The sequence below is a fragment of the Halichoerus grypus genome, chromosome 9 (genome assembly GCF_964656455.1).
Source record: "Halichoerus grypus chromosome 9, mHalGry1.hap1.1, whole genome shotgun sequence".
NCBI classification, from domain to species: Eukaryota; Metazoa; Chordata; class Mammalia; order Carnivora; family Phocidae; genus Halichoerus; species Halichoerus grypus.
The window spans coordinates 68,619,208-68,646,364 of record NC_135720.1 but is presented as its reverse complement, the minus strand read 5'-3'; the positions used below and the strand labels follow the sequence as shown (position 1 = coordinate 68,646,364).

At 41.1% G+C, this 27,157-nt stretch overlaps 1 protein-coding gene across 2 annotated transcripts in view; it reads right to left on the bottom strand.

The window, feature by feature from the left end:
* The window catches only part of MDN1 (midasin AAA ATPase 1), a 158,400-nt gene extending 131,797 nt beyond the window's left edge, over positions 1 to 26,603 (bottom strand). For both annotated transcript variants that reach the window (XM_078054998.1, XM_078054999.1), the window contains exons 1-10: positions 26,364 to 26,603; positions 16,116 to 16,342; positions 10,637 to 10,861; positions 10,025 to 10,132; positions 9,752 to 9,944; positions 6,809 to 7,051; positions 6,434 to 6,565; positions 4,348 to 4,451; positions 2,698 to 2,812; positions 198 to 391 (exon numbers count right to left, since the gene is read on the bottom strand). In XM_078054998.1, coding sequence (XP_077911124.1) covers positions 198 to 391; positions 2,698 to 2,812; positions 4,348 to 4,451; positions 6,434 to 6,565; positions 6,809 to 7,051; positions 9,752 to 9,944; positions 10,025 to 10,132; positions 10,637 to 10,861; positions 16,116 to 16,342; positions 26,364 to 26,465 — 1,643 coding nt within the window. In that variant the 5' untranslated portion in view covers positions 26,466 to 26,603. The remainder of the gene's footprint in view (positions 1 to 197; positions 392 to 2,697; positions 2,813 to 4,347; positions 4,452 to 6,433; positions 6,566 to 6,808; positions 7,052 to 9,751; positions 9,945 to 10,024; positions 10,133 to 10,636; positions 10,862 to 16,115; positions 16,343 to 26,363) is intronic.
* Between the last annotated feature and the right edge of the window lie 554 nt (positions 26,604 to 27,157).

Below are 27,157 nucleotides of genomic sequence, written 5' to 3'. Positions count from 1 at the left end.
ATTCAGTGCTAGCTGCTAAGAACTTTTAAGGGAAGCAATTTTTAAATTACTAAGTCAAGGGGCGCCTAGCTGGCTCAGTCGGTGGAACATGTGACTCTTGATCTTGGGGTCGTGAGTTCGAGCCCCACGATAGGCGTGGAACCTACTTAAAAAAAGAAATAAATTAAGTATCAACTCAAAAGTGCTTAATCCAGTACCTTAGAGACAATTCTCTTCCTTCAAGGCTTAGTCTTTTGTTTTCTCTTCTGGCTTCTGAAACTTCCTCAGGTGCCTGTTCACATGTAATAGAACTATCACTGCGAGAGAGATGTTTCTCTCCAGTAAGCTGGATGTAAATGTCAAGCAGGTGATCAGTTACTGACAAGAGGCTGGGATATCTGTTCTGAAGAACCTGACAGAGGGAGGAAAAAAAACAAAGAAAATTTAGCAGCAGACACAGTGATTTTTTTTTTTTTAAAGCACATGTAAGAGGAGCCTGGGAGAGGGTGAAGCAGGCTCCCCGCTGAGCAAGGAGCCCCACGCAGGACTCTATCCCAGGACCCTGGGATCACGACCTGAGCCAAAGACAGACGCCCAACCGACTGAGCCACCCAAGTACCCCGATCTTTCTTTTTTTTTTTAAAGTAGGCTCTACACTCAGCACAGAGCGCAACACAGGGCTTGAACTCATGACCCTGAGAGCAAGACCTGAGCTGAGATCAAGAGTTCCATGCTTAGGGCGGCTGGGTGGCTCAGTTGGTTGAGCCTTCAGCTCAGGTCATAATCCTGGAGTCCCGGGATCGAGTCCTGCATCAGGCTCCCTGCTCGGTGGGGAGTCTGCTTCTCCCTCTGACCCTCCCCCCCCTCGTGCTCTCTCTATCTCATTCTCTCTCTCAAATAAACAAATAAAATCTTAAAAAAAAAAAAAAAGAGTTTGATGCTTAACCAACTAAGCCATCCAGGCACCCCATTCAAACACAATCTTTCTAGGCATAAGATGACTGGAGTTGGCAGCAAGAGAAATGTAGTTCCTTGTGCTCCCCATGAGATCAGCTTAGGAGATTATTTTATTTCCTAAATAATGAACCTAAGAATTTTATCCACGAGTCACTTATTCAGGAGAGTGTTATTAGAATTTATTAGTAAGTCCAGGGCACCTGGGTGGCTCAGTTGGTTAAGCGACTGCCTTCGGCTCAGATCATGATCCTGGCAGAGTCCCAGGATCGAGTCCCGCATCGGGCTCCCCGCTCGGCAGGGAGTCTGCGTCTCCCTCTGACCCTCCCCCATCTCATGCTCTCTCTCTCTATCTCATTCTCTGTCTCAAATAAATAAATAAAATCTTAAAAAAAAAAAAAAAAAGAATTTATTAGTAAGTCCAGAAGCTTAAGAATAAGGGAACTCTTCAAGGTAAACTATCTAAATATGATATACATCATTTAAGTGAGGGGGTGAATTCTCCTATTGTGCTTCCTGTGAGCAGAATGACTCACAGTTGTTCATGACAGGAATGGAAAGATGAAAAAAAGTAGCAGTCAATGTTGTTCTCATCCTTTCAATCCCCAACAAATCACACCTAAATGTGAACTTAGGACCTCTTCTTTAAAGAACAGAATGGCAATTTAGGAAGGAATACTAAACACTGAAATTTCTACAACTGCAAAACAAAGAGCTGCACAACGGCACAGCAATACAACAAACACAAAGGGCCAGGCGGAATGGATCCTGGGGACAAAATGGTGAATAAGTTACTGGAGGAGCTATTGTTGAGGGCAGCAAAATGGGGATAGACAGACAAAGAAATAGACAACTGGGAACTAGAGTGAGATACGAAACTCCTAAGTCCAAAATAGGCTGCAAACTTATAAAATCACACTGGTAAGAAAAGGCTTCTGAGAGATTGCATGATCAAGCTTTTCCCAGTAATACAGTGAACTAGACACCCTGAAAACCCCTCTGCTTATAACACTTAAAATGCTAGATAAAATATTTGATAAGGTTGTCTTGTGTCACTTATTTATCTAAAAACTTACACGAAGAAAGAGCAAAGCATCCCTCCCATGCCTGTATAATCACTAATGGCATTATTTGCTATGCTCCAAGATGAAATGTTGCAGAATGGGAAGCTTTCCAAGTGAGGGGATAGATATAAGGGGAAAGTGGGGGTTAGCAAGGTAAAGAAAGGTACACCTCTTAATGTCTGAGGATAACCAGCGATACCACAAAGTGAATCAATGTAGAAAATCTAAAAAATAATTCATCTCAATTTTCATTAATACCCAGAACAAAACGTGCTGTTGAATGTGAAAGACATTAGTTACAAAACAACTTAGTAAATTTTTTAAAAAAAGGATCTTTGGAAACAATTGAGGAAACTTGAATATAGGCTGAGAATTAAATGGTATTGAGGCATTACTGTTCATTTTATTAGGTATAACAAAGTTATTGTGATTATATATGAAAAGGCCCTTAAATTTTTGGAGATGCATTAAAGTTTCAAGGATGGAATGTTATGGGGTTTGCTTTCAAATATATTGGCAAATAAAAAATACTAGATGAAGTTAATGCAGTAAAATGTTAGTACATTAACTGTTAAATTTAGGCTGATGAATATTTTGGTGATTCATTACACTATTTCCTCTATTTACATGTATACCTGGAACTTTTAATAATAAAAAGTAAAAAAGAAAAGCATCAATACTTTCACTGATAACCACATACCTCATTCAGTTCTGTCTTATCCATGTTATCCATGTGAATTTTCATCCAATATTTGTCTAGCAGAGTAGCATGACTATTTAGAGGTCGATACCAATTTCCTCCACAGCTCAAGAGTCTATATTTCAAAATTTAAAAAAAGAATTACACAAAACTCCCAATTTTAACCTTTAATTATGCCTCTGGGTAGCCCTTGCTAGACATTATCTCATATATGAATAACACTCACAACCCCTTCTGGTGCCAGATACCAGTACGTTGGGCTCACAGGGCAGATGATAAATGAAAGGCTGCCAGTTAACCCAAGTCTGACTCTTTTCCTAAGGGTGTATAATAGAGTTTTAACCAAGTTACCTTCTAATCACTGTAAATGATTATATTAGGTGTTTTGATCTTAACAGCATGTTTCTCTTCCTCAAAACACAACTTCAGGAAAGAGAAAACATAATCCAAGGCCCATAGCCTTAAAAATAAGTTCAGTGCTTATTACCAAAAGCTACAGTACTCAAAATTATTAAAAATTTCAAGAAGGAACATTCATTAAACACATACTCTGGCCAAGCCACAAGCTTACACCTAGGCCACTTAATGTGATGCTCACAACTTTCTGAGGAAATGGTACGCTACTTTTCTTCTTATGCATAAAAAGCAAGAGTACTGTCCCCTGATCACTCAACTATGACTACAAATGGCAGAGCCAAGAACTGAATTCAGATTTGCCTGACACCTTTCTACGATGGAAAATTCATGTTATTATAAAATATAGACATGGACATATACTAAGTTTGCTTAGGTTTTATTCCTTTGTCGATGCTTATATTCAATTTAAAACAGGAATGAAGGGGAGCGCCTGGGCAGCTCAGTCGGTTAAGTGGCCGGCTCCTGATTTCACCTCGGGTCATGATTTCAGGGTCCTGGGATCCAGCCCCATGTAGGGCAACACGCTCAGCAAGGAATCTGCTTGAGGATTCTTTCTTTCCCTCTCCCTTTGCCCCTCCTCCTGCTCATGCACACACGCTTTCTCTCTAAGATAAATAAATCTTGAGGCGCCTGGTTGGTGCAGTCCATTAAGCAGCCAACTCTTGGTTTGGCGCAGGTCATGATCTCAGGGTAGAGGGATGGAACCCCGCGTTGGGGGTCCATGTTCAGTGTGGAGTCTGCTTAGGATTCTCTCTCTCCCTCTGCCCCTGCCACTCGTGCGCGCTCTCTCTCTCTCAAATAATTCTTTAAAAATAAAATAAATAAATACATAAATCTTTAAATAAAATAAAATAGGAATGAAGGGGCATCTGGCTGGCTCAGTCGGTAAAACATGCAACTCTTAATCTCAGGATCATGAGTTCAAGCCCCATTTTGGGCACAGAGCTTACTTAAATCTAAAAAAGCTACAGTAATCAAGATAGTCTGATACTGGTGTAAAGATAGACAAATGAACAATGGAACAAAACAGAGTCCTGAAATAGGACCCAGATCTTTTAAAAAATAAATAAATAAAATAAAATAGGAATGAAAACATTGGATCTGTCATCAGTTCCAACTGATCTTGCTTTAAGTGGGCCCAGAAAACTCTACTCTAGGACTTTTGGACTCAGTACTCTAGTCTGGGGACTTAGAAGGAAAAGGCTCCATAGTGGGAAGGTTAATAGGACATACCTCCTAGTTGCAAAGAACTGAAATCCAGGAGCCACTTTCAGACAGTCACCTCGGCCAGGAATCAAGAGCTCTCCATTCTCCAAGAGAGGGATCAGCACGGAAACCTAAACCACAAAACCCCACTGATAAAACTATAAAGGAAGAAGTAACAAAAAAAAAACAAACAAAATACCCTCTCTCCAAACGATGAGCACATCCTTATATATGTATTCACAGCATGAACTGGGATCAAAAGGCAGATGGGAATGTCTGAGCCACTTACATTCCAACAGAACGATTTATTCATTCAACATTCACTAAGTGCCTACTATGGACTAGAACCAAGCCAGACACTAAAAATCCAGACATGATTATCACTGGGTTTCCAGCCCTATAAAACTGAGCATTATGACCCTAGAAATGATATGTCAACTAGACTCAAAAAAAGTGCGTGGGGTCAGGGGGAACCCTAGAACATGGTAATCAAACTGGGAGGTCCTGTCTGGGCCAATAACCCCATTACATCTTTACTTCATCAGATTCTAAAATCATCACAATACACATGTATTTATAGCCACTCCTTCCCCTTCATATTTCTCTAAACCTACACACACACTCTCTCATTAGTCTCATCCAAGAGGGGAAAGTCGTTATGCAGGTACTTTAGAGTTCATGGTAAAAAAAAAAAAAAAAAATTAAAACCAATCTCAGGAAAATCTGCCCAAAGGAAAAAAGATTTTCATTCTGCAATACATTTTTTTGTCATACTTTATAGAATATAGAGGAAACATGGACTGCTTGCATGCTATTTTGATATACATAGAAAAATAATCAAAACGAAAATATACTGAATGTATAATGAAACAAAGACAAACATCTCTTATTATATCCTCTCTTCCTTCATCTGTCCTCAGCCTGCTGTTCCACAGATGCCATAGCTGGGAAGCAGGGTCTCAGAGTTCTCAATGTATCTGTAACATGGGTAAGATGTTAACCTATTCTTGGAAAGGTTATGAAACTGATCACATATCCAACTATAGTAGTTCCCCCTTATCCACATGAGGTACATTCCAAGACCCCCAGTGGATGTCTGTAACTGTGGATAACACAGAAATCTATATATACTATGCTTTTTCCTATACATATACACCTATGATAAAGTTTACCTTATAAATTGGGAAGATAAGAGATTAAAAAGAATAAATAATAAAACAGAATAACTGTAACAATATACTATGATAGAAGTTATGTGAATGTGGTCTCTTTCTCAAAGTATCTTATTGTACTGTACTCACCCTCCCTGTGGAGATGTGAGATGATAAAATGCCTACATGACAAGATAAAGTGAGGCAAATGGCTGAAGCATTGTGATGTAGTGTTAGGCTACTACTGACCTTCTGATGATACATCAGGACGATTATCTGCTTCAAGACCACGAGTAACCATGGGTAATTGAATGGCAGATAAAGGGGGGCTACTGTACTCAATGAAACAGTACCAGCAGAACTTTATCAATTTTCTATCAAACAAAAAACCAGCTAAGTAATCATACCTCAAACCAGATAGGCAGGTAATCATGAATGAGCTTCTCGCAAAACATATCATCTCTAATCAAACACCTAAGTTATTTATTTTTTTTTAAGATTTTATTTATTTGAGTGAGAGTGAGAGAGAGAGAGAGAGCATGAGCAGAGGGGAGGGGCAGAGGGAGAGAGAGAAGTAGACTCCCAGCAGAGCAGAGCCCAACGCGGGGCTCAAACCCAGGACCCTAGGATCATTGAGCCACCCAGGCACCCCAAACACCTATGTTATTTAAATTATCTCCCCAAATTACTATTAACAAAATGCTCTTCAAAGCTAGGAAATCAGGGGCACCTGGGTGGCTCAGTCAGTTAAGCCTCTGCCTTCGGCTCAGATCATGATCCTAGGGTCCTGGGATCAAGCCCCTATAGGGTTCCCTGGGCTCCCTGCTCAGCGGGGAGTCTGCTTCTCCCTCTCCCTGTGCCCTCCTGCTCCCCAGTACTCTCTCCTGCTCAAATAAACAAATGAAATCTTTAGGGGAAAAAAAAAGACAGGAAATCAGCAAATAATTAGTGAAATGACATACCACATCTAAAGGGGCATAGTCAATATCCTCCAGAAGGATCCAGTGTCCCTTTGTGGCTGCCTGTGTCAGAGTACCAGGTTGCCACACAAACTCTCCTGGGACATCTGTGCAGCGATACATTCCCAACAGCATCTGCAGGAACAGGATAAAGTAATTACTGAAACCACACATCTAAGATGCCAATGCCACAGCCTTTGATTAATTCTGTTAAACTTTTATACGGATATAAGCAGGCACCTGATGTTTTTACACCGTGGTCCCATCAGTTATGAGGAAGACCAATAACTATTCTCATTTTCCCTTAGCAAAAAGAATACTTTAATGCAAACATTTATAAGCATGCGAACCCACCAAAATTTGCTGTTTCTTAATTACCTTACTGTCAGTCTGATCTCCAAGCTGGACTTTAAGAAGTTGAGGGGGTTTCCGTCTACCTGTCATTGCACCTAAGTGTTCAACTAAGGAAGTTTTGCCACATCCTGTTGGTCCTTCCAACAGCACAGCATTCTGAGAAGCCACTGCCACAGCCAGCGTCTGAAGATTTTTGCAGACTGAATCAACCAGCACGTAAGACCTAAAGCCCAGCTCCTGTTCACGAGAAGCACTCCTACTACTAGCCTAAGGAGGCAAGTGAAAAATAAAAGGCATGTCAACAGTCTTTCCTCCAAAGGGCACAGGTTAATTTCTACAACGTTTCCACTGACCTTTACATAAACCTCTAAATAAATTAGTAGTACCAGAACTACAGTAACAACAGGTATGTTAGCCAAAATAAGGATCTTTTTCCTTTTGGCAGAATTTGCTAACAAATGGAAGGAGAGTCTCCCAAAGTTTGAGAAGCCAAAAAAGTTGACACACAAAGGATAGGGGCAAACCTCATCTCACGACTGAATTTTTATTTGTTTTTCTTCCTCTCACAACATTCTAGGATTTCATATCTAAGATCAAGAATGCACATGATATATTTATCAGTCAGGGAAATATGGACACTAAAAGGATATTTTGTATTATAAAAATGTTATATTTTTTTCAGGTATAATAAAGAATAATGGCTTTTTTAGGTTATTTTCCTTTATACATATAGACTGAAATATTTAGGCATGAAATGATGTGGTATCTGGGAGTTGCTTCAAATAACATGGTTTGGAGAGAATGTGCAGAACTATAAATGAAACGTAACTGATCATGAATTTATAATTACTGAAACTAAGTGATGGGTACATGGGGATTCATTATACCACTATTTCTACTTTGGAATATATTTGACATTTTCCATAACAGAAAGTGAAAAATAATAATAATAGTGCTACCAATATGTTTAATGGGTATAGAGTTTCAACTCTGCAAGATGAAAAAGTTCTAGAGTTTTTTACAAAACAATGTGAATATATTTAACACCACTGAAGTGTACAATTAAAACTGTTTAAGATGACTGGGGCTCCTGACTGGCTCAGTCAATACAGCATGTGACTCTTGATCTCAGGGTTGTGAGTCTGAGCCCCACATTGGGAGTAGAGTTTAATTTAAAAAAAAAAAGTTTAAGACAGTAAATGTTGTATTTTACTGCATTAAAAAATTTTTTCAGGGTGCCTGTGTGGCTCAGTCAGTTACGTGTCTGCCTTTGGCTCAGGTCATGATCCCAGAGTCCTGGGATCAAGTCCTGCATCGGGGGGGGGGGGGGGGTCCCTGCTCAGCAGGGAGTCTGCTTCTCCCTTTCTCTCTGCCCTTTCCCCTGCTCATGCTCTTTCTCTCAAATAAATGAATAAAATCTTTAAAAAAATTGTTTTTCAAATAATAATGTACCCAATATAACATAGGGAAAAAGATCTCTTAGAAAAGTGGAATTTCAAGAACTTTTAAGGAATAATAACTTCTCAAACATGGCTAGTCCCCTATAGATATGTAAGGACAAAATGAGAGTCAGGGCTGGAAGTTCTTTTTTTTTTTTGTAAGATTTTATTTACTTATTTGAGAAAGAGAGCACAAGCAGGGGGAGAAACAAAGGGACAGGCTCCCTGCTGAGCACAGAGCCAGACACAGGGCCGAATCCCAGAACTCTGAAATCCTGACCTGAGCCAAAGTCAAATGCTTAACCACTTAACTGACTGAGCCACCCAGGTGCCCCAGGGCTAGAAGCTCGAACTCTCTGCAGGGCTGTTACTCTCACCAATTTAGCAGGCCATAGCACCATTCCATACTTCTGCCCCGGTGCCTTGTCACTGCTACTCAACATCACGCCCACCCCAACTAGAATCCTTCCCTATGTTAAAATTCTAATGCCCCAAACCTAAGCTATGTTAGGAGAGTGGTTGGGGTTGGGAGGATCTTAGTGACTAGAGGGAAACACAGGGGCCTCTGGAAGTGCTGGTGTCCTAGTACTGGTTACATAGATATTTTCAGTTTATGAATAATCACTGAGTTGTACATTTAAGATGTGCATTTTTAATGCATATTATGCCTTTTTTAATTTTAATTTTTATTATTTTTTAAGGTTATTTATTTGAAGTAATCTCTACACCCAACGTGCAGCTCAAACACAACTCCAAGATTAAGAGCCATGTGCTCTTCTGACTGAACCGGCCAGGCACCCCCTATTATGCTTCTTTTTTTAAAAATTGTACTGCCCAATGGACAAACCGATGGTTCAAGGAAGGACCAGGACATCTCCCAAAAAGAAAACTGGGTGAATGTGACCATTACATAAAGTGACAACTGACTAAAGACTGCTGGGGAAAAACAGACTGGCTCCCAACAGTTTCAGATTACAGAGCTAGATTATAATCTATAAACCTTTCAAAAGTGTGGGTCTGGAGCCATTTTCTTGGAAAGAAGCTCATTTCATATGGCAGGGGGAAGTTCACTACAGTTACTAGCCTCCGATACGATGAGCAAAAAGAATGTTATGACAGAAAAAAGTTGCTGGGAGTTATACTTGGGCCTAGTCCTGTCTCTGCCAAAGGGCAGCCCAAGGGTCACCAGGCTAGTCATTCTGCCTTTGTTTCACATAAATATGGTATCACAACATGTGCTACATAACGTCACAGAGAGAATATATGGAAGAGCTTTGCTGAAGTTAAAAGCCTCATATGGGCATCATTAGTTTCTAATTTAACATCAAACAGAGACAAAGGAAATATCAGAGAAGGCGGCCCTGGGTAAATTTTTCTTAATCTCTTCTGAATACTTCTGTAAATGGAACAGCAATTTGGCAAACTCAGTTTGACTCACACCTATAACACAGAGCCCAGCCAAGGAAAAAAAGCACACTCAGTGTTTAAGAAGGGGAAGAGGACACACACCCTACTGATGCCAACATACCTGCTCTCCAGGGACTGGTGGCTGCCCAGGCAGCACCACACCACAGACGGCAGTCACTCTGGAAGAGAGGTCAGCTGAAACAAGATGTCCCTGTAAATACTGCAGCTCCTTCTCCTTATGCCAAAGGGAGGTTTCTGGATTAGCCAAAACCAAAGCCTTCTCCAAGTCCTGCAGCTGGGCCTCTTCTAGTAACCTGAGGAAAATGAGGATCTCATCAATTACTTTAACGCACAGCAAAGCCACATCAAGATCTCCAGGAATCCTCCTTCTTACCTCAACCTGAAATGGATCAGCTCCTCACTATTAAAAATCTTCTTAAGGAATGATAACTTATGTTCTTCATTCATACAGGTGACCAAAGCAAGACAATTGGCTGTGTACCTGGAGAAAATCAAAGTATATAAACTCAAGACAAGCAGCTGATTCTCAAGAATAAAGAAAATTTGCTAGCCAACTAAACACTAAAAAAGGAAATCTTAGGGGTGCCTGGTTGGCTCAGCTGGTAGAGCATGCAACTCTTGATCTCAGGGTGGGGAGTTCGAGCTCGACGCTGGAAGTAAAGATTACTAAAATAAACAAACTTCAAAAAAAGAAAAAGAAAAGGGAAATCTTATGGAATTAATATAATACATTTAAGAGTAGAAAACACAAATCAGGCATGATGAATTCACTTGATAGAACCTGAAAAAGGTGGAACTCCACTAGTATCACCTCATTTTCCACTAAAGAGACACATGATTAAGGAAAGGAAATAAGAACCCAAAAGGTACCAGAACAAAAATAACACATTTTACATAGCTTCCTTTCCCTCCTCATGCACAGAACTCTACACTCCCTCTATCATCCCCACACTTGAAACACAGGAAAAGTCCAACAGCTACACACCAGCGGACCAAGGTGTCATGGCTTCTGAGGAGAGGGACACACACACTCCAGTCCCAGAGCTCCCGGAACACAGACTGCTCTTGCTGCAGAAACTTGTAAGCTGCTTCCATTAGGTCCCGGAGCTTCATCCGCCTGCGCCCATAGCGGACTGGATTAGCATCTGAACTCTCTAGGAAGAGTCTTTGAAAGACTGGAGAAGTGTCCTTGAAATACCTCAGGGCAAACCTTCAGAAAGAGAGAGATTATTTTCATTTGTTGGTGAGGACATCAAAGTATACATCTCCACTTTGAGATAGGACAGCAGAATATAACAGGAATTTCCAAGGGTCTGAAAGCAAAGAGACAAATACCGAAGCTACCTAGTCCTAAGATGGTATGCTGTTTAAGTTCAGGAACCAGGACCATGGCATGAGATATCTGACAGAATACAAAAACCAGAAGTACTTATCCCACGTGTTTTCTACTGAAAAATGCACTCATCTTCAACAAACATTTACTGAACCTCTCACTGGGAGCCAGACACTGTGTTAAGTACCAGGGATACAAAACCAAGGAGATACTATCCTGGACTCCCCCAGTAACAAGGAAGATAGTCACTTACAGGAACAACAAGAGGCACAAAAAAAAAGATTCAACTAAAACTGGGGAAGTCCAGAAGAGACACTTTGGTTGCATCTGAAGAGATGAACAGATTTTCATGAAGCACAGAACGAAGGCAAGTAAGATTGCAAAAGAAGGACAAAAAGCTTTGGACAGGGGGCCACTGGGTGGCTCAGTCAGGTAACTGTCCAACTCTTGGTTCAGGCTCAGGTCATGATCTCAGGGACGTGAGACTGAGCCCTGCGTCAGGCTCCATACTCAGCACAGAGTCTGCTTGGGAATCTTTCCTGCCACTCCCCGCACTCACTCTCTCTTACACACACACACACACACACACACTCTCTCTCTCTCTAATAAATAAATAAAATCTTAAAAAAAAAAAAAGAAAGAAAGAAAGCTTCACACAGTTCTTTACATATTCTGGATATTGATCCCCTATCAGACACATGACTTGCAAATATTTTCTCCCAATCTGTAGGTTGTCTCTACATCCTTGTTTCCTTTGCTGTGCATCAGCTTTTTAGTTTGATGTCCCATTTGTCAATTTTTGCTTTTGTTGTTTGTGCTTTGGTGTCATCCAAAAAATCACTGCCAAATCTAGTATATGAAGCAATCTCTTCCATCAGCCTGTTCCTGAACTGCATTCTTTTATAATAACTTGGTAAACTAGTGGTCAGTAACAGAATCCCCCAAGAGCCCACTGGGAATGTGACAGAGCAGCTGCAGGAGCCATCTGAATCTGTTTTCCAGAGCACCTTGTACTGAAGCACCAAGGAGTATACCCCAGATTCCTGGCTCAACAAATTCCCAAATATAAAACTGTAATTGGGGAATAATGCGAATTCAGGAGATGGGTGGGAAGGCTTGGACTTCCACAAGCAAGCCAGGCAAACAGGAATAGAGGTTTGGTAAATTAACACTTGTGATATTCTGAATGAGACTGGACAAATGAGACTTAGAAGATTCAGCTGTTGCTCAGAAGAGACCTGGCAGAGTAAGAAAAAGAAAAGAGATTTGGGAGGAAATATACCAAACTACTAATAACAGTTATCCCTAAAATGTAGGATTTCAGGGTGAAGAAGACTTTTGCTTTTTGCAATTCTGTATTATAATTTAAATTTATTATTTTTATAATTAAGGGAAAAAAAACAGGACATTTTTTTCTTCACAAGGATGCTATCAGAATGAGTACAATAACTCTTTGGGGGAAGAGAGGCTGGTATTCCACTAGCTGGAGTGGAAGGCAGCTGATGTTGGCAGCACATGTGGGACTAGGCGGGCAGTAACAAGCATGCAGGCAGAGAAGCAGTAACCAAATGGTCAACCTGACCCAGGGGGTCTTTGAGGAAGATAGGGGGAAATGAGCAGAGTGCACTGGCAATGACCCTACATTTGTGCAGCAATGGGAGGAAGAGAATTGTGGTCCACTCTAAGTATACAAAAGGGAGACTGGTCAATATTCTCTCCCAAACTTACTTGACTACATCACCCTTTTCTCTAAAGACCCATCATTTTCAAGGAGTGCTCTAAAATTCTGATCTAAGCAATGACGGATGGGATGCCTGGGTGGCTCAGTTGGTTAAGCAATGACAGATGGACCAATAAAGCATCTTTAGCCAGAGAATAACATTAGTTTTTTTCCCTAGAGAATATTCAAAGACTGAGGAGAAGGGTCTCTTTCCTGGAGGAAGATGAAGAGTCATAAGGTCCAAAATGCAACAAGGAATACCATCCAGTTAAACATCTAACCTTGGATGAGCCACTCACTTGGGCAACTCATCACAGTCTTCCCAGCATCTAGAAATAAGACCTGTGGTCCAGTTCTGGCTCTGACACTTAGAACAATTTAGTTAACCTCTCTAAAGATTTAAAATAAGATTTTACAATGATGTTACTGAAGATGTTACAATATAAAGATTAAAGGGTGCCTGACTGGCTCAGTCGGAAGAGCATATGACTCTTGATCTCAGGGTTGTGAGTTCGAGCCCCACACTGAGTGCAGAAAGTAAATAAATAAACTTAAGGAAAAAAAAAGAGGAAGTGGTCCACCACTAAATGCAAAAAAGATTAAAAACATATACCTACATACTTAAACACTATAAAATCCTGTATAAGTATATATTATTACTAAAACAACACCATTGTTTTAAAATCCACATTCCTAATCACCACTACAGATCCACAAATTTCATGCCCAAGGATGTTCAATGTCATATTATATGTCAAAAATTCAAAAATAACCTGGGGCACCTGGCTAGAGTGTACGACTCTTGATCTCACAGTTGTGAGTACAAACCCCATGTTGGGTGTTGAGATTACTTAAAAAAAAAAAAATCAAGGAAAAAAAAAGAACTTGGAAACCTAACTAATATGTTAGAATAGAGAACGCATCAACAGACTGGGATTGCTTTCCCAGAGTCCTGACAAAGAATCTGTCAGAGTAAAACATATGTTTGAGGATTCTAGATGCAAAAACAGTATGAACAAACAGCAACAAAATGGTAATTATGTGAGGTGAAAGATGTGTTAACTAACCTTATTATGGTAAATATTTTACAATATATACATGTATCAAATCACTATGTAATATACCTTCAACTTATACAATGTTATATGTCAAGAAAAATATATTTCAATTGTTATCTCAATAAAGCTGGGGGGGCACCTAGTAATGAACAAACAGCATAAGGGAAAAGAAAGAAATGCTTAAGACCACTGAAGTACCACATGGAAGCCTCAAACAACACCTTGAGCTCAGAAAGAGGTATGTACCCATAAATGAATGGCAAGCATTAGGACCCTAGGGAGACTGACTGAGTACCTTCTCTTCAGTCTCTTTTTTTTCCCTAGATTTTCACTGCTATCCTATTTCTTTTCTCTTCATTCTTCCTCTCCTTGCTCTTCCTCCACAATCTGCCACAGTACAAAATTTTCTCTGATTTCCAAGAGGAAAACATTCATTCCTCTTTAGTGATTTTCTTCCTCCCCTTAAATATTTGGCTCACACACCTCCATTAGCGTATAATATTCAATTGTTTGCAAAATACAATAACCCATTATATTTGACTTTTTTACCCACATGATGTGGCCCTGAGCTTAAAAGAAGGGTCTCCTATGACTATATACTATATCCTATCTAATATAGGATATATAAAAGATTCAACTAAAATTGGGGGATCCTATCTAAATATATTTGGTATATTCCTAATACATTAGGTATATTTCCTCTACAGAGGAAATCTGGGGCACATGTTGAATTAATCAGCTATAATTCTTAAAACTAAAAATCAAAATCTCATTCTACATCATTGTCTATAGTTTATTGTACAACATGCATTGATTCGTTTACACACAGCTCTTTTTTTTGCTTGTTTTTTAAATTACTCTATCACAGGCACTTTTGTAAACTGCATTATATAATTTTTGGAATGAGATGGGAGCGTAAATAAAATATACAGCCTTGGCAAAATGAAAAGAAGAAAAAATAGGGGTGTGCTCACGTGCATTTAATAAGAACATAAAACTCGAAGCGGATGGGAAATCAGACATAACTAATCCATCATTTTAATGATTCTCAAACACAATCCAGAAGCACTCTACCACAAAGGCTTAGGAGAAATGGGGTTCAAGTTACCCACACGTCAATCTCAAATGGTTAAGTACAGGATAGTTGGCACACCTTATGAAATGGTACCACAGACAAGTACATCTAAATGATTACAGCACTAAGTGAGGCCACAATCTCAACCTCAATCAACCCACAGCATATGTTCCTAATTACCAAGTTTGACATTGATATTTGCTGTGTATTTTCTAGTTCCATTAACCTGGGCTCATTTTTTCCCTCCCCTTTTAGAAAAGCTCATACAAATTATGGCTTTCTCCCAAGCCTTCATTTCTTATACCCTTCATTCAAGAACCAGATTAGAGATCATAGTTCCAAGAAAGCCAAAGTGTACTTATTATGTTGATGAAAACTAATAAATAAGAGGTGGATATAACAGATACTCTTAGGGTCACCTGGATGGCTCACAGTCCTGACAGCGAGTCCTGCATCAGGCTGCCCATTCAGTGGAGAATCCGCTTCAGATTCTTTTTCCCTCTCCTTCTTCCTCCCCTTTTGCCCCTCCCCACTTGCACAGGCTCGTGCGCACGTACTGTCTCTCTCTCAAATAAAATCTTTAAAAAAGAGAGAGATACTCTTATTAGTGCACAGATATTATTCAACTTTAGAATGAAAGTTTTTTTTTTTAATTTAATTTATTTATTTGACAGAGAGAGACAACGAGAGAGGGAACATAAGCAGGGGGAGTGGGAGAGAGAGAAACAGGCCTCCCACAGAGCAGGGAGCCCGATGCGGGGCTCGATCCCAGGACCCTGGGATAATGACCTGAGCCAAAGACAGACAATGACTGAGCCACCCAGGCGCCCCTAGAATTAAAGTTCTTATTGAGTCCTGCATCGGGCTCCTTGCTCAGATGGAAGCCTGGCCTGCGGCTCCTCCTGCTTGTGCACACTCTTTCTTTCTCGGACAAATAAATAAAATCTTTGAAAATAAATAAATAAATACAATTAAATCGCCTTATATGGATGTCTCACCAGATGATACAATCCTTGAAGGCAGGGAACATGTCTTAGCCATTTTTCCAGGCCTGTCTTGATGGCCAAGACTTAAAAGAACATAGTAAAATGGTCATTAAACTGAGCTGGATAAAGGGATTCTGTTGTGATCATTTTTATAAAACAATACCACTTATCTTTCTTCTTTCTTATATTTCCCTTCTTTCCTTCTTCTCAACTCAGACTCCTCCTTTACTTCCCAGGAGACAGCTGGTTCTACTACCTCAAGGAGAAATAGGAAGAAAAAACTGTTACTCACGGGAGGACATCAGGATGGTTACAGATGAGTTTGCTCATTGACACACAGAGCCGTTCGTGTAGATCGTGGTTGACTTGACCTCCGGCTTTAATGGCCTCAGCATTCCTTTCCAGCAAATCCAGAAGAAGAGGGCGCAGCTGGCGACCAACCAGCATAGTACAGTCTTTATCCAGAAGTAAGTAGGCTAAGGTATTCAGGATACACTGGCGATCTTGAGGTGTCCACACCTGAGAGAAAGGCAAAACAATGTATCTATATAAATGCTACTCATTTGTACTGCTGCAGAAAAGCAAAAATCCTAGCTTGGAATCAAAACAACCAATTTCCAGATTTCATAAGTGAATTTATCTTATAAAACGCAATGGGGGTTTTTGCAATAGAAGGTTACAGTGAATTTAAAGTAAAAGGCTGTAACAAAGAGCGCACTGGGGTTTGAGCGATAGGACTGATACCTGAATTCCATGTAAAATGCTACACAGCTTTCCTGAAAAATAATGTTTCATGGTCTCAATACTTCCCAGAGAATCCAGTGTTTCCCCCAGCTCCCTTGCTCTTGAAGGAAAACAGAAATTACATGGGGAAAAAACAAAACAAAAACCTTGCAGTTAGTATGAAAAACTGCCAACTCTCTTGAAGAAAGGCTAGAGATAAATCAATTCCAGAAAATGAATGAGGATATCCCTATGAAGGCTTCAACCTCTAATAAATAAACAAAACAGAATCCAAAGGAGACAGCCACACTTTGATACACAAGATGAAACAGACCACAAAATTCTAGTGCCTGGGCTCAGAATGTCCATAAGAGTAACAAGGAAAACTGAAAAAGTGCGTAAAAGGTCTCATGTTGCTAGTGTGCATGCAGATCTATACAACCCTGCTACCGACAATGGGACCTCAGGTTTTAAACTGCTTAAGGGTCATACCCTCTGACCCAGCAAATCCAATGCTATGAATTTATCCTAAGGAGTTTCACACTAAAGTTATCGATAAGAGTGCAGCTTGAATACAACCTAAATACCATATGCAAAAATTTAACAATTTTTTCCAAAATTATCTCTCAGAAAAGGTCACCTTACACCTGACCTCTTATGAAATCTTCCAAAATATAAGGGCATTCACTCATAAAACAACTAATTCTGAATAAAGCACTGATGGGGGAGAGATGTTACATTGGAACAATTTCTATCAATATTAGTCCTACAAGGAGACTTAACAGTTGGTCATGATTCACAAGAGCATGATATGACATTTTCAACTGCCGAATGTCCCTATAAACAAGCCCACTAAAGATATCATTTAAAAAAGTATACAGTAGGGGTGCCTGGGTGACTCAGGGTCTCAGAATCAAGCCCTGCATCAGGCTCCACGCTTAGCATGGAGTCTGCTTGAGGTTCTCTCTCTCCCTCTTCCTACACCCCTTCCCCAGCTCACTCTCTCAAATAAATAAATAAAATCTTGAAAAAAAAAAAAGGTAATCAGGGCGCCTGGGTGGCTCAGTTGGTTAGGCGACTGCCTTCGGCTCAGGTCATGATCCTGGAGTCCCTGGATCGAGTCCCGCATCGGGCTCCCTGCTCGGCAGGGAGTCTGCTTCTCCCTCTGACCCTCCCCCCTCTCATGTGCTCTCTCTCTCTCTCATTCTCTCTCAAATAAAACCTTTAAAAAAAAAAAAAAAAAAGGTAATCTGGAAAACCATGTTAGAATAAACAGATATTGGGGCGCCTGGGTGGCTCAGTTGTTAAGCGTCTGCCTTCGGCTCAGGTCATGATCCTGGGGTCCTGGAATTGAGCCCCACATCGGGCTCCCTGCTCTGCGGGAAGCCTGCTTCTCCCTCTCCCACTCCCCCTGCTTGTGTTCCCTCTCTGGCTGTGTCTCTCTGTCAAATAAATAAAATCTTAAAAAAAAAAAAAAGAATAAATAGATATTTAGCCTTTTTTTTAAAAAGTAAACTCTATGCCCAACGTGCGGCTCAAACTCCTGACCCCAAGATCAAGAGTCGCATGCTCTACCGACTGAGCCAGCCAGGTGCCCTCAGATATTTAGCTTTCTAAAAACCAACTTAAATACATACATACATACATACATAAATCTTCACTGACATATACTTTACATACAATAAAATGCACCCATTTATAGTTTGATGAGTTTGTTTGTTTTTTTAAAGATTTTATTTATTTGACAGAGAGAGACACAGCAAGAGAGGGAACACAAGCACGGGGAGTGGGGGAGGGAGAAACAGGCTTCTGCTGAGCAGGGAGCCCGATGCTGGGCTCGATCCCAGGACCCTGGGACCATGGCCTGAGCTGAAGGCAAACACTTAATGACTGAGCCACCCAGGCACCCCAGTTTGATGAGTTTTGACATATGTACCCACCCGTGTAACCACCACCCAGTTAAAGTATCAAACCCAAAGTTCCCTTATGTTCCTTGGCAATCAATCCCCTTACCAACAGGCAACTAATAATATGATTTTATGACCACAGATTAAACTAGTCTACAACTTTATATAAATTTAATCATATATTGGGGCGCCTGGGTGGCTCAGTCGTTAAGCGTCTGCCTTTGGCTCAGGTCATGGTCCCAGGGTCCTGGGATCGAGCCCCGCATCGGGCTCCCTGCTCCGCGGGAAGCCTGCTTCTTCCTCTCCCACTCCCCCTGCTTGTGTTCCCTCTCTCACTGTCTCTCTCTGTCAAATAAATACAATCTTAAAATAAATAAATAAATTTAATCATATAGTACATGCTCTTTTCTGTCCAATTTATTTTGCTCAGCATAATGCTTTTGACAATCATCCGTGTAATTAAATGCTTCAGTAATTTATTCCATTTTATTACTGACTAGTTTTTCACTATGAACAAACCACAACTTTATTACCCATTTGCATGTTGATAGATATCCTCACTACTTCACTGTTTCTAGCTATCATCAAAGATATCATCAAAGATGTTTAGAATTTCTTTAAGTGTTTAATAGCCACTCATTTATCATCTGTTCAATCTTTTCTCCATTTTTGTAAATGCTCTGTATCAGCTTGAGGAAATTTTGTTCTATTCCTAACTTGTGTTCTATTCCTAGCTTGTTTTTCTTGAGTGGGCTTTGGTAGTTTGTATTCTTCAAACACTCTTTGATCTAAACTGCTTAATTTATTAGCATAAAATTGTTCATATTAATCACCTATCTTTTTACTCTTTTTAGAATCTGTTAACAGTGGCATTTTCATTCCTAGTAGTTTGGATCTTTCCCATTTATTCTTGATCAGTCTTTGCAAAGACTCACCTTCTGGTTTCACTGGATTGCTCTATTGTTTGTCCATTTTCTATTTCACTAATTTCTACTCTTACCTTTATTATTGTCTTTCTTCTACTTATTTTGGGTTTAATTTGCTCTTCCTTTTCTAATTCTCTAAGGTGAAAGCTTAAAAAATATCACTGATTTCAAATGTTTCTTTCCTAATATAAGAATTTAATGTTGGGCGCCTGGGTGGCTCAGTTGGTTAAGCGACTGCCTTCGGCTCAGGTCATGATCCTGGAGTCCCTGGATCGAGTCCCGCATCGGGCTCCCTGCTCGGCAGGGAGTTGGCTTCTCCCTCTGATCCTCCTCCCTCTCATGCTCCCTGTCTCTCATTCTCTCTCTCACAAATAAATAAATAAAAAATCTTAAAAAAAAAAAAAAAAAAGAATTTAATGTTATAGGGCGCCTGGCTGGCTCAGTTGATAGAGCATGTGACTCTGGATTTTGAAGTCATGAGTTCAAGCCCTGTGTTGGGCTCCACACTGGGCATGGGGTCTAATTAAAAAAAAAAAAAAAAAGAATTCAATGTTTTGAAAATGTTATGAATTTCCCTCTAAATACTGCTCTAGCTGCATTCCACAATTCATTTAAATTATTCAGTTCAAAATACTTTCATGGGGATGCCTGGATAGCTCGGTCATTTAAGCATCTGCCTTCGGCTCAGGTCATGATCTCAGGGTTCTGGGATTGAGTCCCATGTTCGTCGGGCTCCCTGCTCGGTGGGGGAGTCTGCTTCTCCCTCTTCCTCTGCCCTCCCCACAGCTTGTGCTCTCTCTCTCGAATAAAATCTTTTTTTTTTTAAAGATTTTATTTATTTGACACAGAGAGAGTGAGCGAGCAAGAGAGAGCACAAGCACAAGCAGGGGGAACAGCATGCAGGGAGAAGCAGACTCCCCGCTGAGCAAGGAGCCGGTGGTGGGGATCAATCCCTGGACCCTGGGATCACGACCCGAGCCGGAGGCAGTCGCTTAAATCGAATGAGCCACCCAGGCGCCCCTCAAATAAAATCTTAAAAAAAAAAAAAAAATTTCTGATTCTCCCAGTGATTTTCCTTTAACCATCTTTTTTTTTTTCTCTAATTTTGTTTTTCAATTTCTAACATTTAGGGATTTTGCCAGTATCTTTTGGGGGCTTTTTTCCCCTAATTTAATTCCAGTGGGGTCACTGAATATCCCAAGTATGATTTTAATTCTCTTAAATTTATTGAGACTTGTTTAATGGCTCAGAATATGCTCTATCTTGGTGAACGTTCCAGATGAGCAGAACATGTATTCTATTGTTATTAGGCACAGCACTCATAAATGTCAAATAGGTCAGGTTTGTTGATAGTGGGTCTTCCACATGCTTAGTGATTTTCTGTATTTGTTCTATCAGTTTGTCAGGATAGAATGTCAAAGTCTCCAACTGTAATTGCGAATTTGCCTGTTTTTCCTCTTCTGTCACTTTTTTTTTTTTTTTTTAAGATTTTATTTCTTTATTTGACAGAGAGAGACACAGTGAGAGAGGGAACACAAGCAGGGGGAGTGGGAGAGGGGGAAGCAGGCTTCCCACAGAGCAGGGAGTCCTATGCAGGGCTCGATCCCAGGACCCTGGGATCATGACCTGAGCCGAAGGCAGATGCTTAATGACTGAGCCACCCCTTCTGTCAATTTTTGATTCACATATTTTGATCTTCTGTTATTAGGTGTACATATATTTGAGGTTTCTTTCTTAACTTTGCGCTACTGATATTTGGAGCTGGATGATACCTTGTGAGGCTATCCCATACATTGTAACATATTTAGCAACATCGCTGGCCTCTAAACACTATATGCTAGAAGCAACCCCACCACCACCAGTTGGGACAACCAAAAATGTCTCCAGATTTGCCCTTGGGGCAAAATTACCCCAGTTGAGAACCAGTAGGCTGGATTAAAAAATACTGGAAACAAAAAATGGAAATAACGTTGACAGGAAAAAGAAAACAAAAAACAAAAAACAGTTCCTTTTAATAAATTTTTATTTTGGGGGCGCCTGGGTGGCTCAGTCGTTAAGCGTCTGCCTTCGGCTCAGGTCATGATCCCAGGGTCCTGGGATCGAGCCCCGCATCGGGCTCCCTGCTCGGCGGGAAGCCTGCTTCTCCCTCTCCCACTCCCCCCGCTTGTGTTCCCTCTTTCGCTGTGTCTCTCTCTGTCAAATAAATAAATAAAATCTTTAAAAAAAAAAAATAAATAAATAAATTTTTATTTTGGAGGCACCTGGCTGGCTCATTCGGAAGAACATGAGACTCTTGATCATGAGTTCAAGCCCCATGTTGGGTGTAGAGATTAAATAAATAAACCTTTTCTTTTTTTTTAAAGAAACTTTTAAAGTTTAAAAATTTCAAAAACTAAAAAACACCTCCTATACCATATACCACTTTAGAAAGCTTGGATTATTATTCTGGAGACAATGGGGAGCTTTTATACAGAATGGGGACAGATTCAGATGACTTATTAATGATAATTATATTAAATGACCAGAATAGGGAACCTAGAGAGAAAAAAAGTAAGTTAGTGGTTGCCTGGGGGGATTTGGGAGAGCACAGCAATGCAGTGGCGGGGTGGGGGGGGGATGCGGTTACCTAAAAGATATGGGGGTTCTTTTTGAAATAATGAAAATGTCAGGGTGCCTCACTGGCCCAGTCGAAAAGAGCATGCAACTCTTGATCTCAGGGTCATGAGTTTGAACCCCGCATTGGGTGTAGAGATTACTTAAATTTTTTTTAAAAATTAAAAAAAAAAAAGAAAAATGTCTAAATATCACAGTCTAAAATACACTGTGATAACAGTTGCACATATCTGTGAACATAGCAAAAACCACTGAACTGTACACTTAAATAAATGGATGAAGTATAAGGTATGTGAAATGTATCTCAATAAAGTGGTTTTTAAAAATTATTATTATTATTAAAGCTCACATGTACTGATTATTTACTTTGTGCCAGGCACTTTAGTAAGCTCCTCACATGCATTATCTAGATCTTACAACAATCTTATTTATAGCAATAATAATTAACCACTTTTTATAAACAGTGCTTACTATAGTCTAGGCATCTAATTCTCCCAGCAACCCATAAAGTGGTAATATTATCCCCATTTTACAGATAAGGAAACTGAAAAATAAAAAAAGGGGTTAAGGTCACAAAGCTAGCAGCAGAACCAGAGTCCTTGCAACTATTTAGCAGCTGCCATATGTAATGTATCAAGAAACTGAGACTCAGGAGAGTTAAGTAACTTGTTCAAGGCCCCAAAAGGAATTAAGAGAATAGATTTGCTCTTCAGGCATACTTCAGTTCCAGTACCTTAAGCACTCTGCTCTTCCTGAACACAGACAGTGATCAAGGAGGTAAGGGATGTGTGATATTATCATTTATAAAGCATTTTTTTAAAGATTTATTTGCGAGAAAGAGAGCTTCGTGCACATGTGGGGGGAGGGGCAGAGGGGCAGAATCCTCAAGCAGACTCTCTGGTTGAGCAGAGTGGGACCAGGGCTTGATCTCACCACCCATGAGATCTCAACCTGAGCCAAAACCAAAAGTGGGACGCTTAACAGACTGAGCCACCCAGACTCCCCATGATTTATAATAGTACATTTTCCTAAAAACCCTTGGAATTAATTTCCTGTGAGGAGAGTGATAAACTTGTCCTTTGTTATGTTGTTATGTTAAGGACGTGAATTTTAAGGGGGTTTTTTTTGGTTTTTAAAGTAAGTTCTAGGCCCAACATGGTGCTTGAACTCACTACCCAAGATCAAGAGTTGCATGCTCTATCAACTGAGCCATCCAGGTGCCCCAAGGTAGTAAATTTTGGAAAGACCCAAGGATGGGGACTGGTTGTCAAGAGAACCAACCAAATGATTACAGTGTTGGAACTTTCAGTCCTACCCCCACCTCCACCTCACAGGCCACTGAGGCTGGACACTGAGTTCCAACACTACGGGCTAAAGATTTCATCAACCATACCTATGTAATGAAGTCTCTATAAAAACCCAAAAGGACTTGATCAGGAGAGCTTCCAAGTCAGTGAAGACATGGATATGTGGAGAAAGTGTCACCTCCGGGGCGCCTGGGTGGCTCAGTCGTTAAGCATCTGCCTTCGGCTCCGATCATGATCCTAGGGTCCTGGGATCGAGCCCCACATGGGGCTGCTCGGCGGGAAGCCTGCTACTCCCTCTCTCACTCCCCCTGCTTGTGTTCCTGCTCTCGCTATCTCTCTGTCAAATAAATAAATAAAATCTTTAAAAAAAAAAAAAGTGTCACCTCTGGAGAAGGCATGGAAGCTCTGCACTCCTTCTCACATACCTTATCCTATGCATCTCTTCCATCTGGCAACTGCTGAATTATATCCTTTTTTTTTTTTTTTTTTTAAAGATTTTATTTATTTATTTGACAGAGACAGCAAGAGCAGGAACACAAGCAGGGGGAGTGGGAGAGGGAGAAGCAGGCTTCCCGCTGAGCAGGGAGCCCGATGTGGGACTCGATCCCAGGACCCTGGGATCATGACCCAAGCCAAAGGCAGCCGCTTAACGACTGAGCCACCCAGGCACCCTAAATTACATCCTTTGATAATAAACCATTGATCTAGTAAGTAAAATGTTTCTCTGAGTTCTGTGAGCCACTCTAGCAATTTAATCAAATCCAAGGAGGGGGTTGTAGGAACTTCCAATCCACAGCCAGTTGGTCAGAAGTGCAGGTGACAAGCTGGACTTTTTTTTTTTAATTTTTTATTGTTATGTTAATCACCATACATTACATCATTAGTTTTTGATGTAGTGTTCCATGATTCATTGTTTGCGTATAACACCCAGTGCTCCATGCAGAGCGTGCCCTCTTTAATACCCAACACCAGGCTAACCCATCCTCCTACCTGACAACCTGGACTTTTAATTGGCATCTGAATTGGGGGTCGGGGACAGTTTTGTAGGACTGAACCCCTAACATGTGGGATCTGATGCTATCTCCAGGTAGACAGTGTCAGAACTGAGTTAAATTTTAAGACACCTAGCTTGTGTCTGAGAATTGCTTGGAGATTTTGGAAAACACACACACTGGAATGGAGTCAGAACTATAGGATGGTGGTGGTAGTAGGGATGAAAAGGAAGGAATAGATTCAATATTGAATAAATAAAACATGGAAGACTTGGCCATATGTGAAGGAAAAGGAGTGAAAAGAATGAGGACACTCAGTTCTCTGAAGTGACTGGATAGAGAGAAGGTGGTGTCACCAGCTGAGATAAAGAACATAAAAACAAACACAATCCTAAAAAAATTCTTACTTCAGATCTCAACTGCAATGAGAATCATGTTTTCAAAAGTCTTTGCTTTCCAATAAAAATTGTTTTGTTTCTAAAAATAGGAGAAAAAAAGAATGGCAACACAATCAACTCTTCTGAGTGAAAGTCTTGAAATGATTATGGTTACTGAGAATGGTTCAAGGAACAAACCTGAAAGACATCTCAGATAGGACAGAATTTGACAATGTGAAGCAAAGAAAAGGGAGAAGCAAAGGTGTCCTAATCTCCTTAATTCAACTGAACTTTCGAGTAGCTTTCAAGTCCAATACTATTTCTATACAATCTCAGAATCCAAATGAGTAGTTCTCACACTTATGTGTGTCAGATTCTCTAAAACTTTTATCTATTAAAGACTACAAACCATTTCCCCACCCTACTCCCAAAACATAAACAATTTTACATCCAGTTACAGTGGCGTGGAAACATAAATCTCCTGTTGCTGGTCCATGATCCCCAGATTCAGAATTTGTGCTTTGAATTCTAAAGCCCACTTACAAAAAATACCTCCAGCAACAATACATAACCCAGGAGCCTGTCACCAGAAGCTCAGCTCATACAAACTGATTATCTCTTTTCTTAGTCCAACCCATCAAAACTCAGTTTTCTTTTTACAGCTCACCATTTGTTTAGTGATTCCCTTCACTGGGTCTCAGAAGCCAGAAACCCCAAGATCTTTGACTCCTCCCTCCCCTTTAGATTTTCAGTTTGCTGTCACCAAACAGAAATGCCTCTCATGTTAGTTCTCAGCTGCTCCAGACCCAAAATACTCTCGTTGCTTCCTAAGCAATGGGATATATACACAACGCATTTATGACTGAGTAAATAAGTTATAGATACTGGAGTTAGAAGAAAAAAACCCACATTTTCTACTCTCAAGAAGCTCAAAGATATTGGGGGTGAGGAAGCATAAAATAGGATATTAAAATGCAACGTGAAAAAAATGCATGATAAAGGTCCTCAACTCAGACAGCAGGGAGTCAGGGAAGGCTCTTAAAAGGTCAAAAACCCATGTCCTAGAAGACTCTAATTCACCTAATAATGCCTATGGTTAATGTCACACAGTTAGCACTAGCTGTCTTGCTTTGCCCTTCAGTTGTTTTGTGTTTATGAACTCTCTCCAAAAATAGATGCTAAATTCCCTGGGGGCAGAGATCGTAACGAATTTCTGTCTCCTCACAGAACCACACCGTGCCTCACGCAAAGCAAGAACGCAATCAATACGTGTCAGCTGGCCAAAACTATGGGATGGGGCAGAAAAGAAAAACAGTCACCCACACTAACAGGGGTGGCTTAGACTTGACACACTAGAGTAATACACATGTCAAAATGGCAAAGATAGAACCTCAATTACAGAAAAACAAACCACATTTCTTTCGGAAGGCCACGTCTGCCACAGAGTGCTGCAGGGTGGTCGGCTGGTGGAGAGGACGGAAGGGTCTCTCAGATCAACACAAAAGGCTTCTTCCAATTTCCTCAAACACGCGCGGACGTCTCTGCCCCCGGCCAGCCCTGGGGAGGGGTCCAGGGTGACAGAACGCCGCTACTCTCTTCCCTTAAAAGTAGCGCGTCTCGTTCAGGGCTGCAGGGCACGCCCGAGGGGGGCGGCCGGGGTCTGCCCGGCAATTTCCCTCTCCCTCCTTCTTTTACCTGTTTGGCCAAGAACCTGCCCAGTTCGCTGCGGCTCTTCTCGTTCTTGGCAGCGAGTAAGCGTAGCGGCGCGGCCGCCACCTCCAGGAAAAGGTGCTCCATGACGGCAGGCCCTCTGCCCCGGCGGCCACCAGCGCTCCCTACTTAGCGCTCGGAGCCCCCGAGCCGCTGAGGTCCCGCACCAGAGGTGCCAGCAACTACGCCCCCAGGGAAAGCACCCCGGCTGCCCCGCAGACACCGGGAGAACTGCAGCACACGTGGGGGAGCACGCGGCGCTGTCCGTCATCAGCCCGCGACCACGACGGCGACGGCAGGGCGGCCCCAGCCCCGCCCCCTCAGCAGCGGAAACAGCGGGAGTCACCACCGCGCCAGTTCCGGGAGCGCAGTAGAAGCGGACTGCTGTTGTGATCCGGGTCTCTTGGGTACAGTGCTGGTAGGTTTCGGAGGCAAGGTGTGGCGGCACAGCGAGACGGGAGATTCCGCTAGGCCGGAGAAGCGAGGGAGCTCTCAGCCCACCATGCCTCCCTCCTGTGGAAGTATGACAAGCACGCCCCTTGCGGTATTCATAATATAAATATTGGAAATAAGTGCTCAAGGAATATTTAAAGTGTGGTGTATACGTTATATAATATTAAGAAGCCGTTAAAAAGAGTGGACTAGAACTTCACATATATGTGTAGTTCAAGAACAAGCCAAAATAATGACAAAGTCAGGCTAATGGTTGCTTTAGGGAGTATTGACAGCCAGGGGACCCGAGGGAACATCCTATGGTGATGGAAATTTTTCATTATCTT